Source organism: Equus asinus, chromosome 27 (genome assembly GCF_041296235.1).
Source record: "Equus asinus isolate D_3611 breed Donkey chromosome 27, EquAss-T2T_v2, whole genome shotgun sequence".
Taxonomy (NCBI): Eukaryota; Metazoa; Chordata; class Mammalia; order Perissodactyla; family Equidae; genus Equus; species Equus asinus.
The window spans coordinates 24,041,526-24,056,241 of record NC_091816.1 but is presented as its reverse complement, the minus strand read 5'-3'; the positions used below and the strand labels follow the sequence as shown (position 1 = coordinate 24,056,241).

At 44.4% G+C, this 14,716-nt stretch overlaps 1 protein-coding gene across 1 annotated transcript; it reads left to right on the top strand.

Annotated features, from left to right (window-relative positions):
- Positions 1 to 8,016: 8,016 nt before the first annotated feature.
- SLC25A4 (solute carrier family 25 member 4) lies at positions 8,017 to 12,175 on the top strand. The gene is made up of 4 exons (XM_014839517.3): positions 8,017 to 8,410; positions 9,679 to 10,165; positions 10,709 to 10,849; positions 11,740 to 12,175. The coding sequence occupies exons 1-4, from the start codon at positions 8,105 to 8,107 to the stop codon at positions 11,895 to 11,897; spliced, it is 1,092 nt and encodes a 363-aa protein (XP_014695003.2). The 5' UTR covers positions 8,017 to 8,104; the 3' UTR covers positions 11,898 to 12,175.
- The last annotated feature ends 2,541 nt before the right edge of the window (positions 12,176 to 14,716 follow it).

Below are 14,716 nucleotides of genomic sequence, written 5' to 3'. Positions count from 1 at the left end.
AAACAGTTAATAACCATTATGGTGTTATTAGCACTTTCATATGTAATTCCGAAACACATATAATAGTTGACATAGGATAGTCATGGCAAACAAGTAACATGAGTGATGACTTTCAAGAACTTGCAGAAGGAGGACAAAGAGCATAAAATATAATAGCAGAAACACAATCAAGATATGTGCAATGATTCCTTTGCAACTTCCTTTGAATCTATAATTATTTCAAAACAAAATTTTAAAAATATCAGTGGTCATGATAAATGGAAACGGATCCAAACTCTCCAGCCAAAAGAATAAGAATGTCATTTAGAATTTCTTTTTAAAAAGGGAAAAGAAAATATAGAAGTTTACAGGGAACATACCACAAACATACAGAATGGTTGAAAGTAAAAGAATAGAAAGTGAGAAACCAGGCAAATACAAACCCAAGGAAAGAAGGTAGTGCTCTATTCGTTTGGGGGGAAAGACTTTATGGCAAAAACATTGTCACCGATAAAGAAGACCACAACTTAATGATATAAAGTTAATTTCACCAAGAAGGTATAACAATTCAAACCATGTATGCCTTTAAAAACAAAGCCCTAAAATAGGTAGGGGGAGATTTGACAGAACTACAAGGAGAAGTTGATAAATCCACCATTGAAGTGGCTATGATTTTATATGGCGGACACACATTACAGACAATCATATTTCTGTTCATATAATTACTCCTGTTTTATATAATGAAATTCCATGTAACTACATTTCATAGTGCTCCACAAAAATTACAATAAGTTCCAGGTGCTCCATTAATGGAAAAACTTGAGAAATATTGTACTAGAAATTAAAGCACATTATTTCCCTATTCATTCAACAACCATTTATTGAACAACTGATATGTTTAAGGTATCATGGAGCTTGTAGGTTAAAACAGTCAGTTATTGTACTCACTTAGTTTAGCCATTTAATAGAAATGCATATTGGGGCTGGCCTGGTGGCGCAGCGGTTAAATGTGCACGTTCCACTTCTCAGCGGCCCGGGGTTCGCCGGTTAGTATCCTGGGTGCGGACATGGCACCGCTTGGCAAAAGCCATGCTGTGGTAGGCATCCCATGTATAAAGTGGATGAAGATGGGCATGGATGTTAACTCAGGGCCGGTCTTCCTCAGCAAAAAGAGGAGGATTGGCATTAGTTAGCTCAGGGCTAATCTTCCTCAAAAAAAAAAAAAAAATGCATAAGTGGGAGTTTCATAGAGATTTATTTATACGGGGAACTGCCTCAAAGTCCCTCTCTCCTCCACCACACACACACACACACACTCTCTCTCTCTCTCTCCCTCTCAGTTAAGTCTGTATCTCCTTCCTAAAAAAATGTGCTTCATGGAACAAGCAAGAGTAGTTTCAAAAATTATGTCTTTAGTATATCGTCTTTTAAAACTAAGAAAATAATACTATAGCAAGTACCAGTATTGACCCACAAACTCAGCTGTGCAAGGCAACTTAAATTCTATTGAGAGACTCCATTTCGCCAAGCGATGGAAATAATTTGGGCCCCCTTTTCTCTCCACTGCTTTCCAATGGATTACATCTAGATTCCCAGGATTTCCCTATTACTAAGGATGAGGAGGGAGGGGCATGTGGCCTCGATCTTCATCTCCCCATGCTGGCATCAGCTGCCAGGTCCTTATTCCCTTCTAGCCTTCAGTCATTGCTCCATCAAGGTCACTCCTGACATTTGCCTTGGTTCCAACCATGAGGCTCTTTGAGTCTGGCTTGCTCTCAGCTAACTTTGGTGCTCTTGGGTACAAAATGTTATTCTGCTGCTCCCAACACTTGGGGCAGGAGGAACTTCATGGGGCCTGTCCAGGGTCCTTCACGCTAGCAGGCCAACCTAGAGGTGACTGAGATTTCTTCTCCTGCTCCCTCGTCATGCTTGGACGACCCCTGTGAGGCTGACTCTAGCCTGTGTACTGAAACACCACCCAGCCGTTTCTCCCTTGGCTTCTTGCTGCCTCCCTGGGCTGGGAGAGAGGACAGGGCCCCATTTTCTCAAAGACTCATGGTAACATGTCACTCCTTGCTTTCTCTCTAACATTCTTCCTTTCTCCCAGGTTTGGGAAAACTTGCTGTAATCTTTGGAAGGGTGACGTGGGCAGGAAAGCTTGCTTTCCCTCAGATGTTCTACCAAATCTACTATTTATACTTGAACTCCTCTTCCTTGGGAAACTCGAATGCCAAGAATAGTCTCTTTATTTTCTCTGCTTTCTGAATGTTTTCTTTTTCTAAGGCAATGACACAGAATGACTAGCTGACTGGGGTAAAAGAAAGCACATGGGCAAAAACCTCATATGTTAAAATAGCAAAATACTGTTCTTCAACAGTACAGATGAGCAAAAATGGTCTCTCTGATAACATTTATTAAACACTGATTCTAATAATAACATTATTAGACATTGCGAGTGTTTTTTATTTTATTTATTTATTTGAGGAAAATTAGCTGCCAATCCTCCTCTTTTTGCTGAGGAAGACTGGCCCTGAGCTAACATCCGTGCCCACCTTCCTCTACTTTATATGTGGGACGCCTGCCACAGCATGTGCCATGTCCGCACCCGGGATCTGAACTAGTGAACCCCCGGCCGCCAAAGCAGAATGTGCGAACTTAACCACTGCGCCACTGGGCTGGCTCCTGCAAATGCTTTTTAAAAGGATTGATAGGATGCATGAAACACTAAATACTAGGGCCGTTCAAAATGCACTTAGAAAGTCAATCAAGCCAGCTCCTGGCGAGTAATGGCTTGATTCACAGAGAATGCAAGTCAGTGAAACCAGAAGGGTTCAACACGGAGGGTGGATGGTTGTGGTTGGAAGGCATTATTACACATGCATAAAAATAAGCTTAATTGTGCTATAAAGATACTAAGTATACTTGTTGGAGTCCTGGTTACAGTAAGGAGGGGATGCTAAGATGAGGAGTGGAAAGGGGGGAAGGGGAAGTGATGGCTCTGTCTTTAGGAAGCGGGGGGTCTGCCTGTGCTGGTTGGGGCTGGCCTGCCAGGACTGGAGATCCCCCAGGCTCGCCTGCCTCCAGCAACCGCTGAGCTGAGCCAACCTCTCTGGGGATGAGGGCCTTCTGGGAGAAGTCCCTCTGACATCTCTTTTATGATTCCCCAGAAATCACCTCCTTTAAATAGGAATGCCTAAGATCCTTCTAACAAAACTTTCATAAGCATTCATAAAATGTTAAAAATACAAGTCCTGACTGCGGTAACAGATTGAAAGCCATTCACCCGGAAGTACAACTAGAGCCCCTACTTGGACCCTTGTCACATCACGTTGGAATAGCCATGTAGGCAGCACAAGGATGCCTGTTCCCGGCACGCGAGCGTCCCCAGGGGAGCAATCTTATATTCTGATTTTCTATTACCAGTACCCTGCGGGGTGTTTGGCGTCTACAGTCAGCATTCTATAATGCTTGTTGAAAGATGAAAAGCAAAACAATGAATGAATGAATGAATGAATGAATGAATGAATTGGGCATGAATGGTTCAGATAATTTCTATTTTGATGGGGAAGAATAGGAAGAAAGTGGATCCCCAAGGGAGTTGATCGCTAAAAGATAAGAAGGTTCTATAATGAACAAATGGGTTTAAAAAAAGACACATTTTGCGGTTTCATAACCTTGCTTGGCGTTAGCTACATAGCAGGTGGTATTTGGAGTATTTTGCAGGAATGCTCATGGTTTCTGAAGGTGTGTGCATGCACTTTAATAAGGGCTTTACTATAAAGGCACTTGATTATAAAGAATTTGTTAATTGAGGTACTGTTCTAATTAACTAAGCTACTCTGAGCAAGGATTGTGGAGAAATATTGCATTTCTTTTGTTTTGTCTTTTTGAAGCAATGCATCCGTGTGAATGAGTCTACTAAATACCTTTGATTGAAATTCAGCAATTAACTTATGGTCTTAGGTAATGAAAAAACAAACTTTCAGGGGCCAGCCCCATGACGTAGTGGTTAAGTTCCGCACATTCCCCTTCAGTGGCCTGGGTTCGTGGGTTCAGATCCTGATGCAAACATACACCACTGGTCAGTCATGCTGTGGCAGCAACCCACATATAGAGCAGAGGAAGATTGGCACAGATGTTAGTTAGCTCGGGGCTAATCTTCCTCAGTAAAAATAAATAAATAAATAACATTTCAGAATTCATTCCTCTTTGCTGAATGCTGAAATTCACCGTGTGAACAAATAGTGATAATGTATTCTAATTCCTAAGCTTTAGGCGTACGCCTACACACAGGCATTGCGTTATCACCACCATCAGCAAATCCTTAAGTGTTTTTCTGTATTTCCTGTGCCTTTTACTCTTTAGCAGCTCCTGTTCTCTATTTTCGATTTGGTAAATGAGACTAATTCTTTAAAGGTTTCCGGTAAAAACCCAAAAGTGTAGTTCAAAGCCCTCTCTCATTTCTACGTTGCCCCATCCCCCCAGCCTCCAGATACCATGCCACATTTGAAAGAGTTTTCTCCTGTCTCCTAGATGCCTTGTCCATTCTTACACTGGCAGAAAGCCACTGAGTACCAGGACCGGCGGGCAGACACGTGTTCTGCTGAGCGCCACTCTCTCCCCGGCCTGTGTAAGTGATACCCGGATCTTGTGATCACAGGCAGCTCATGCTCCTGAGGGCATCTGAGGCCTCTCTTTTCTGAGAAAGTCCGTGGAGGCAGAGGACAGTGTATGAATTTCCACAGAAAACCTCTTGTCAAGGATTCCCGATACAGCTCTGCGGACGTGACAGGATAATCGGACAGAAGCCGAGGAGGAATATGATATCTCCCATTTGGAACATATCAAAAATTCTGATTGGTAAAATTAAGTGTAGCAAAGACGATAATACTTCCTGAATTGATAACACTGATTAAGTTAATAAATAATTAATTTAACTAAATATCTGTTAAAAAATCTTCTTGTGATGTTTAAATAATCAAAAAATTTGACAGCAAAAATAAATCCAGGCATATAAGCAGAAAAAACTTTTTATTTTTTAAGTGCTTGTGGAATCACATATAAGTTGTTCTTTTTTTAAGATTGACGATCAAATAAATAAGTCATGGTATTTTGATCTCATAAATTAAAGCTATTATAAGAACTTACATGACAAACTAGAATTAGAAATACAAGACAAATAATGGAGAGAAGAAAATATCTACTGATGAATAAGCGGTGGGATACTCGAGAATGGTATGAAGGAAAATGAAATTGGATCAGACTTCCTTACAATATATAAAGTAGTGTTAGATTTTAAAAAATAACTACCAAAAGAAGTAGAAGAAAATAGACTAACTACCCAGTAGGGCAAATAGACTAGTATATCTACAAAAGAGACACACTTACATCAGAACATGAAGTATATAGTATCACCGTAATATGGATCTGTTAAAATTTCAATAAATAACACTGTTAGAACAATGTAACAAACTAAATATCAAAAGAAAAATAACAAAATGAAAAATACTCAACACGTATTTATTGCCCCAAATATATAAAGAATTGTTGTAAATGTAGAAAAATACTCTACTTTAACTCCATAAATGGTCAAGCAAGATTAAAAGTTTATACAAAAGGAAAACCCTGACAAAGTAAATCGAATCATATGGAATATGTACAGTTTCATAGCAGTTAAAGAAGCACAAATTAGAACTCATAAGATGGTACAAATAACTAAAAGATTTTTTTTTAAAGCCAGTGTTGGAGGAAGATCTCTGGGAAATAGGAGCCCATTTACATTGCCGGTGGGCTCCACATTTCTTTTTTTTATTGAAGTAACATTAGTTTATAACATTATATAAATTTCAGGTATACATCATAATATGCTGATTGCTGTGTAGGTTACATCATGTTCACCACCCAAAGACTAATTACCATCCATCACCACACATGAGCCCTATCACCCCTTTCATCCTCCTCCCTCCCCGCTTCCCTCTGGTAACCACCAGTCTAATCTCTGTGTCTATGTGTTTGTTTGCTTGTTGTTGTTGTTTTTAATTTCCACTTATGAGTGAAATCATATGGTATTTGACTTTCTCCATCTGACTAATTTCACTTAGCATAATACCCTCAAGGTCCATCCATGTCATCACAAATGGCAAGATTTCATCTTTTTTTTATAGCTGAGTAGTATTCCACTGTGTATATATACCACATCTTCTTTATCCATTCCTCCCTTGATGGGCACTTAGGTTATTTCCAAGTCTTGGCTATTGTGAATAATGATGCAATGAACATGAAAGGCCAATTTTTCAATATGCAGCAGGAAGTAAAAAACTTAAACATTCAATTTATCCATTCCATTTTGGGAATATATGAAAAGGAAAAAACTTAAAGGGGAAAATGAAATTTGTGCAAAGTATTTACAAAGCAACGTTATTTTTCATAATAAAAATAAGAAACATCTCTAATGCACAGTTAAAAGAAAAATGGTTTAGCCAACTGCTCTATATTAACAGGATGGAATACAGTACACTATTATAATTAAAAATGATTGATATGTGGATTATGTTGACCCATGGAAATCTATATGTGAAGCTGTGATAAATAACACTGAGCAAGCGACAAATACGTCCACTGCTAAGGTTCTTGGGGACTGAGTCATATCTTCCTTACATTGAATCCACAGGGCCAAACTTCATTCCTGGTACACAATAAGTGCTCAAGTGTTTGTTGAATGAATGCATAAATGGCTTTTCTGTTTATCCTGAATTCTTGACCTTCTGCCTGCTCTGACTTTGGTAAATTTACACTTTGTAAGCTTTCACACTGCTCACCTGGATTTCTGAACTCGGATAAATGCATACCCTTTGCAGTCCCGGCTCTAAACTAGCGACCTCTGCTCTACTGAAGTCTTCAGACCCAAGGTGACACACAGCTGCAGCTCAGCAAACACCTAACACGATGTCTGCATTCGTCAGCAAGCTCATGAAAAAAATGAATAAACTTTGTCAAATGTACAAAAGAACATTAAACACGGGAAGAGAACTAAGAGTTTAGAGTTAAAAACTGATTGTAATCATTCTAGAGGAAAGAACAGCTGTATTGGGAAACTTGTATAAGTATATGAACTGCTAAAAAAACAGGTTAAGGAAAATCAAACCTCATAGTAATATATTAAAAAATAATAATTATATCGATTTCTTAGGCCTAGACAGCATATGTCTCCCCAAGCTCAAGTGCCTGTTTAAAAGAGCCAAACACAGCCAAGGATTCGACCTTCTCTTACTTAACATCCTGGTTCTCCAGCGACTCCGTTGGGAAGGTTAACAGCACTGACCCTCAAGAAGCCGCCAGCTGCCTGACAACATTCCGCCCAGAATATGTGCTGAGATTCCGTGAAGAGCAGAGTGGCACATGAAGCCCTCAAGGGATTTACAAAAGAAGTGTCCTACAAGGTCCCCGCTCATGGAGGCATCAGGTTGGGTCATGGGGCGACAGGTTGACCTAACAGAAAAGCAAAATACAGACACACGCACAATTTGCTTAAAAAAAAAAAAAGTATTCACCTAGTGGCCCCCTGCCCTCGGCCTTTCCTGGAGGCACGGAGCGCCAGGCACATAACTCTTTGATAGCAGAATGAATGGCCGAACGACTGAATGGAGAGAAGAGGGGGTTCAGCAGGTTCTCAGGTTATATGGGGTAATCCCAGCATCAAGTGACGTTCGTCCTTATTTTGGAGGATCTTAGGGATTTGTGAGAGCGCGCAACTTGGAAGAGGCCCAAATATCCAGGCCGGGAGCTCTGATGAGGGACAAAGGTACAAGGCAGAAGAAGAAAAAAAGAGCCTGCCATGCCTTGGCCAGCGGCGGGTCCCGTGCAGGCCCCAGGTTCCCGAAAGCCGCTGTCCCCCGGGGCGGCCCCTGCCTAAGCCTTCTTATGCTATAAATACAGCGGCCCGCATGCCGCCGAGACACGCTGTTCCCTCCGCTCCCGGGACAGATAACACGAATGTGCCCTTTAAACGTCCCAAGCTGGGGGCACAGCCCCCGGCCCAGCCCGGCCTCGCGGAATCGCCTTCGCCCCCGATGCCCTCTGTCGGGGAGCGGGGCGGCGAGGGGGGGTCCCCGCACCTGCCCAGCCAATGCGCTCCGCGCGCCGGGCCCCGGGCCCTCCTCCTCTCGCGAGACCCTGCGCGGGGGATATAAGGCGGGCTGCGGGGCGAGGCGAGCGGCCCCTCCGCGTCGCGCAGGGTCGGAGACGGGGCGGCGGTGCCTGGGCGCGCGCGGGCGAGAGCGAGAGCGCGGCTCCCGGAGGCTGTGTGCGCCCGGCTGTCACCATGAGTGACCAAGCGTGGAGCTTCCTCAAGGACTTCCTGGCCGGCGGCGTCGCCGCTGCCGTCTCCAAGACCGCGGTCGCCCCCATCGAGAGGGTCAAACTGCTGCTGCAGGTGGGGCGGCGCGGGCGCGGGGTGCAGGGCGCGGGGTGCAGGGCGCGGGGCGCGGGCCGGGCCGGAGGTGTCGCGGACATCTGCGCTAGGCCCCGGGCCCCGGCGCCCGGCCTGCTCGGAGGCGAAGGTGCCCTCTGCGTAGACGGGTCCAGCGTCAGTAGCAGATTCCTGGTGTCGGGTGGCGCCCCGCATTCGGGTGTCTATATATGGAAACCCACCCGGAGTAGGTTACAGCCAGCCAGATCCTGCTCCTGGGGCAGCGCTGGCCGTCCCCTGAGGCCGCTTAGGTCGGCCTCACCTTTTGATTTGCGGTGTCCCTTGCACCCTATTACCTGCACCCACCTTTTACGATGAAAACCTCAAAATGATGATTACTCCAGAACTCGCCTACTGTGTCGCGTGCCCTATTCTATAAGCTGACACATGCATGATTTCATTCATGTTTATATAACCTCTGTGAGATAGGAGTTATTTTCCCCGTTTTACAGACGAAGAAGGAATTTTCGGAATAAACGCGGATGGCCTTACTCAGTCTGCCCCCAGTCTTTTCCTCCTCAGCCTGCTCTCGGAATGGCTTAACCTCATCATCCCATCGATCCTGTTTTTCTCCACTTGCCCAAAAGGCAAGGGCCCCTCAAGGAGGAATTGGGCCTCCTCAATTTGGGAGTCAATTATCAATAACAAGAAAAATCCCAGCAAATTGCTCGCAACAGCAACAGACCCCTCAATAATGCATGACTTGGATAATCGGCTAGAAAAATGTCAAGCTCTGATGCTTGGTGGATTTATTCTCCTCCTTCTGATACATCTGCTACCCCGAGATCTGGTGCCCAGGGAGACTAGAGTGAGACTGAGAATCCTCATCTCCTGCCCATCGTGTCTGTTAACCCAGAGCAGGTGCCCCCGGGGTAGGGATTGTTAATCATTTTTCTCTCCCAGTGACCCCCTAGTATAGTTCTGGACTGGCCAATGCAGTAAATAATTGACTCTCTTTATACAGTTAAATCATCTTGTCATTTATTTGGGGCAGAACCTTTTCTCTCCAATGCCCTGATAATTGAGGCAAAATTGGATTTCTTTTTTGCCTTGGTATCCAGGTAGCTAACATTTATTTGTATTTATTCAATATCCATTTGATTTCCCCATACATTTTTTTAGAAAAAGGAATCAAGGAAATGCAAACCTTCTTTTGCTCCTGTTCTCTTGCCTTCTCGCTCTGCCCTGGGCGTCCTTTACCACCGAACTCCTCCCCCTTCCTCCCGGCACAGGTCCAGCATGCCAGCAAGCAGATCACTGCTGAGAAGCAGTACAAAGGGATCATTGATTGCGTGGTGAGAATCCCCAAGGAGCAGGGCTTTCTCTCCTTCTGGAGGGGTAACCTGGCCAACGTGATCCGGTACTTCCCCACCCAAGCTCTCAACTTCGCCTTCAAGGACAAGTACAAGCAGATCTTCCTGGGGGGCGTGGACCGGCATAAGCAGTTCTGGCGCTATTTTGCCGGTAACCTGGCTTCTGGTGGGGCAGCTGGGGCCACTTCCCTCTGCTTTGTCTACCCGCTGGACTTTGCTAGGACCAGGTTGGCTGCCGACGTGGGCAAGGGGGCTGCCCAGCGTGAGTTCAGTGGCCTGGGCAACTGTCTCGCCAAGATCTTCAAGTCTGACGGCATTCGGGGTCTCTACCAGGGCTTCAATGTCTCCGTCCAGGGCATCATTATCTACAGAGCTGCCTACTTCGGGGTCTATGACACTGCCAAGGGTGAGAGAAGGGCATCGGGGGTGCAGTGTGGGGAGGAGGAGGGTGTGTGCAGAGAGGATCCTGAGGGATCTGTAACTCACAAAGGCTGTTATATTTACTAATCTCGTTTTTATTCTAGTCCCTGGGCTAAACTGAGGCTGCTGAATGAGGAGGTGGCGTGGTATGGATAAACAGCTAAAGGGTTCTCTTTGTCCTCTACTGAAATAAACTCTGGCCTTGAGTTATTCAGAGAGGAAGAAGGGGGAGCCTCGCTCCCTCTTGCCACAGCTCTATCGGTCACTGAGTTTAACTTGGAGGCACTTCAACATGCCCTGTACCCTGGGCAGGACTCTGGCTTCCCTGGATCCAGAGAGGGCAGCCAGCAGCTTCTGTTGACTGCCTGGTTATTTGCGAGGCACCTGGCAAGGGGTGGATTCTTCCGGAAGGGTGGGCATGAAGTTGGAGGTCCGGTAGCTTCTTCTCCGGGATATCCCCCCTTGCTTTTTGCCGAGCTGCTGAGAGGAGTCATTTCATGGCCATTTGGCTTCTTGGCTCTGCTCACAGGGATGTTGCCTGACCCCAAGAATGTGCACATTATTGTGAGCTGGATGATTGCCCAGACCGTGACGGCAGTGGCAGGGCTGGTGTCCTACCCCTTTGACACTGTCCGCCGTAGGATGATGATGCAGTCCGGCCGGAAAGGGGGTAAGTCTGAGGCGGGCTAAGCTCAATCTTATTTTTCTCCCCAAGGAGAACACTGTTTGGTCTCTTTTTCAGTCTTCACTATTCTAAGTGAGTTGTTAAAATTATATGATAAGATTTTAAGAAAGATTATAATTAATTCCCCCCTAACATTCTCAGCTATTCCTTTAAAGATTTTTTTTGTTTTTAACAAAGAGATGATAAGAATGTCAAAAATGGGATATTTAGAGGTGAACCTGACTAGGTATCTTAAATGATAGAGCCTAGGTGCAGAAACAAGGGGAAATAACTGAAGTAATTAGCTAGCTTATTTAAAAATAATTCTTACTTCTTTTATCTAGTTATCACAGGCGTTGGTGGGAGAGGGTGATTTCGCTGGGTGAGAGATGGTCTGAAGTGGTCTGTTGCCATAGAAACAGTTTTGGCTTCCATGGGTTGAAACATATGAAATTCTCATTTTTAAAGTCAAAAACAGTCAAATGTTATCAGCTTCATATGGTTCAACCTAATAGTTATTACCTCTTTTATTTTAAACCGTATAATCTTGGGCAGTATTGTCTGAGACTAGACCTCAATTTTCTCACCTAGCTTAATTAACTCTTCCGCTCCACCCTGCTCCCTTCCTGTTTTATGGTATGGCGATCTGTGGATTAGCTGGTTCAGTGCCCCAGTTCTTCACTTGATCTTGCGTTAAAGGAGTAGGAAGGACAAGAGACCCTGCCTGAGAGTTATGCAGGGGAGGGGAAGTGAGCTGAACGTTGCGTAGAGCTGGGTCTTAAAGCTCAAGGGGCCATGTGAGTCTAACACTGGTAACACTGTGTGCAGATGTCTTACAGAGGAAAAGTCTCTTTCCTCCAGAATTATGGAGCCCTTACCAGCATTTGTTTCCACAGCGGATATTATGTACACCGGGACAGTGGACTGCTGGAGGAAGATTGCCAAAGATGAAGGACCCAAGGCTTTCTTCAAGGGTGCCTGGTCCAATGTATTGAGAGGCATGGGCGGTGCTTTTGTATTGGTGTTGTATGATGAGATCAAAAAGTACGTCTAAGGTCATTAAAACTCAAGTTCCTCGGTTCCAGATCCATTGTGTGGTTTAATAGACTTCCTAGGGGAGTAAAAGGAACCATCTGGGATAAAACCAGACTGGAAGGAACACCTCAGGAAAAAAATGCTTCATTGACGTTCATTAAACCACAAATGTATTTTGTATTTATTTTACATTTAAATTCCCACAGCAAAGATAACTTATCATACTTATACAATTAACTGAAGAGCTGATAATGAAGAAAACAGAATGTGAAACATCAATAAAGACCACTTAATGCACGTTCTCTATTTTATTGAATTCTTATTAACTACTAAACGGATTAAAAAAAATAAGACCATAAATGCATATTTCTTTTTGAAAGATTCACCCTGAGCTAACATCTGTTGCCAATCTTCCTCTCTCTTTTTTCCTCCCCAAAGCCCCAGTGCACAGTTGTATATTCTAGTTGTAAGTCCTTGTAGTTCTTCTATGTGAGCTGCTGCCACAGCATGGCTACTGACAGATGACTGGTGTGGTTCCACACCGGGTAACTGAACCCGGGCCACCGAAGTGGAGTGCACCAAACTTTTAACCACAAGGCCATCAGAGCTGGCTCAATGCATATTTTGTAGCATGACTCATTTGTAACTCAGTGACCAAGCTTTTAAATGTCATATGAGTACCTATAATGCTTAAAGTGCTGGCTTTGAAACTTAAGCAGGTTATGCACTCTCTCTGTATCTTATCTCATACCATGTTGCTGTAGGCTCAAAAGTGGTAACACAGATTGTGGCTTCCATAATCTCACCTTATTTCATGCAGTCTTCAGGTATTCTGAGGTTCTGCTAAAAGCTTTAAATCACTTTCAGGAATTTTGCATGATTGAGAAGTGCTCAGTTTTAGTGTCTTTAGAGAATTGTGATTCTTAGAATTTTATGACAAGTGGACAGTATTCATTGAAAATCAGTTAGCAAGCTAGTGTTGAGTGTGGATTAGGCTCTGTGGAGGATACAAAAAGACAGGAACCCATTCTGACAGAGGCTTATATGGGTTAGGAGAGAGGAGTGACATGGCATTGTTCAATAATGTAACATAATACAGTGAATCTTGGTTGAGTCGGACTAGAAGGGCAGAGATGAAATGGGGGAGTGGCACGAGTGGACCTTGAAAGAAAATAACTAGATTTGGATACATGGGCATAGAAAGCATCTGCCACTATGAGATACATGGTTATAGAAAGATCTGCCAGCACTTCCTGTCTGTAATGATTGATCAAGACCTAGAGGAAGAGTCAGTTTTGAATATGACTCATAAATTTGTGAGCAAGAAGAAAATAATTACAATTTCAAGTTGGAAATTACGTACTTTTGGTCCAGAAGACCAGACAGTTCATAGAGTCCCGGCTTGCTGAGAGTGAGTTGGAGGGAGCAGTCCCTCTCCTGGGCAGCGCTTGAAGGGCAGGCCCGTGTCTTTTGTTTCTCCTGACAGGTGGTTTGAGGCGGGTGGTACCTCTGTACCTTCAGTTCTGTACCCTCCTTCCCAAGCTCTTCCATCTCCTCACCCCAGCACCCCCCCCCCCACCAAGACAAAATTGGCTGCCTTGTTTTACCACAATAACTAAGGTCTGTCTTTGACCACATCCAAGGTTAATGTCTACCCTAATCCAGTAGATCTCTCTGCCGATGGAAAAGGCCAACGAGCTAAAATGGAAGTCCCTCAGTCCCATCTCAAGGCCAGGTCACAAGCGTGTGTTGTTAGGGGCCTTCTGGATGCATTGTCCTCATGTGGCTTTCCACCCTAAGAGTGACAGGAACAGTCCAAACTCTGCTGCTGACGGAGAAAAGGAAAGCAGTGCAGGCTGGTAGGACAAATACTTTTGTGGAGTGTATCCAAAAGGCAGCACAGCCTTTCAGTATTTTCAAACCTAAGAGTCGGGGGGGAGGGGCACAAAAAGCAGTTGGGATCTGAGAACAATGAATGAACAGTCCATCCTCTCAGCCCAACCCAGAGCCGACAGTGTTTTCTCTTCTTTAATTTGGTCCCCCTGGCACGGAACGGGAAGTGAAGAGGAATCGACATGTGTTAAGTAGTGCACGCCGTCTGCGTTCTGCGTGTACCCAGACGGCAGCCTCCCCATTCCTGCTAAGGTTACCTCTAGTGCCCTTGGGGAAAGATTTGTCTAAAGCACCCTGCTGAGTCAGTTCCTCACCACAGCTCCTTAATTCTCAGGAACTCCTAGAACACTAAGCCTCCGATGGAATGCTGTCATCTGGCCAGGGACAGACAGTACTTCCTTTGACTGTCCCATCTTCACAGTCCTCTCCCCACACCCTCACTGTGCAAAGCTGCCATGACTGAAGGGCTGGGAAGATGAAAGGGTTGATGTTAAAGTAACAGCTCGGAATCGAGTGTCCTGCCCCCAGGAACTCTCCCTAGCCCCCTTCCCCACAGAGCTCTGCCCCTAAATGCGGTCCTCCTCTTACCAGGCCCCCCTAAAAAGTCTTTTGCATTTCTTATGTATTTTCTCCGTTAAAGCCTCACCTATAGTCCTCTTCATCTTTTTAGCCATCTTATTTTGAACATATGAGAAAAACTATGGAGGCTGATAGAGGAGAAGTTAGCCCATAATGGTAACTGCACATTATAAGAAAACTTGCTTCAACGATTTTTGTTTAAATCTCAATTAACTGAATAACTGCTTCCATTCCATTTTACTTTGTGTGAAATATGCAATGTAACTTGTGTTGAGGCAAAATGTACAGACACCTACAATGTGGAAGGCTATGAGGGGACATAAGCTCCGCCTGGGCAGGAATACTTCTCTCTTTCACCGCCGTGTG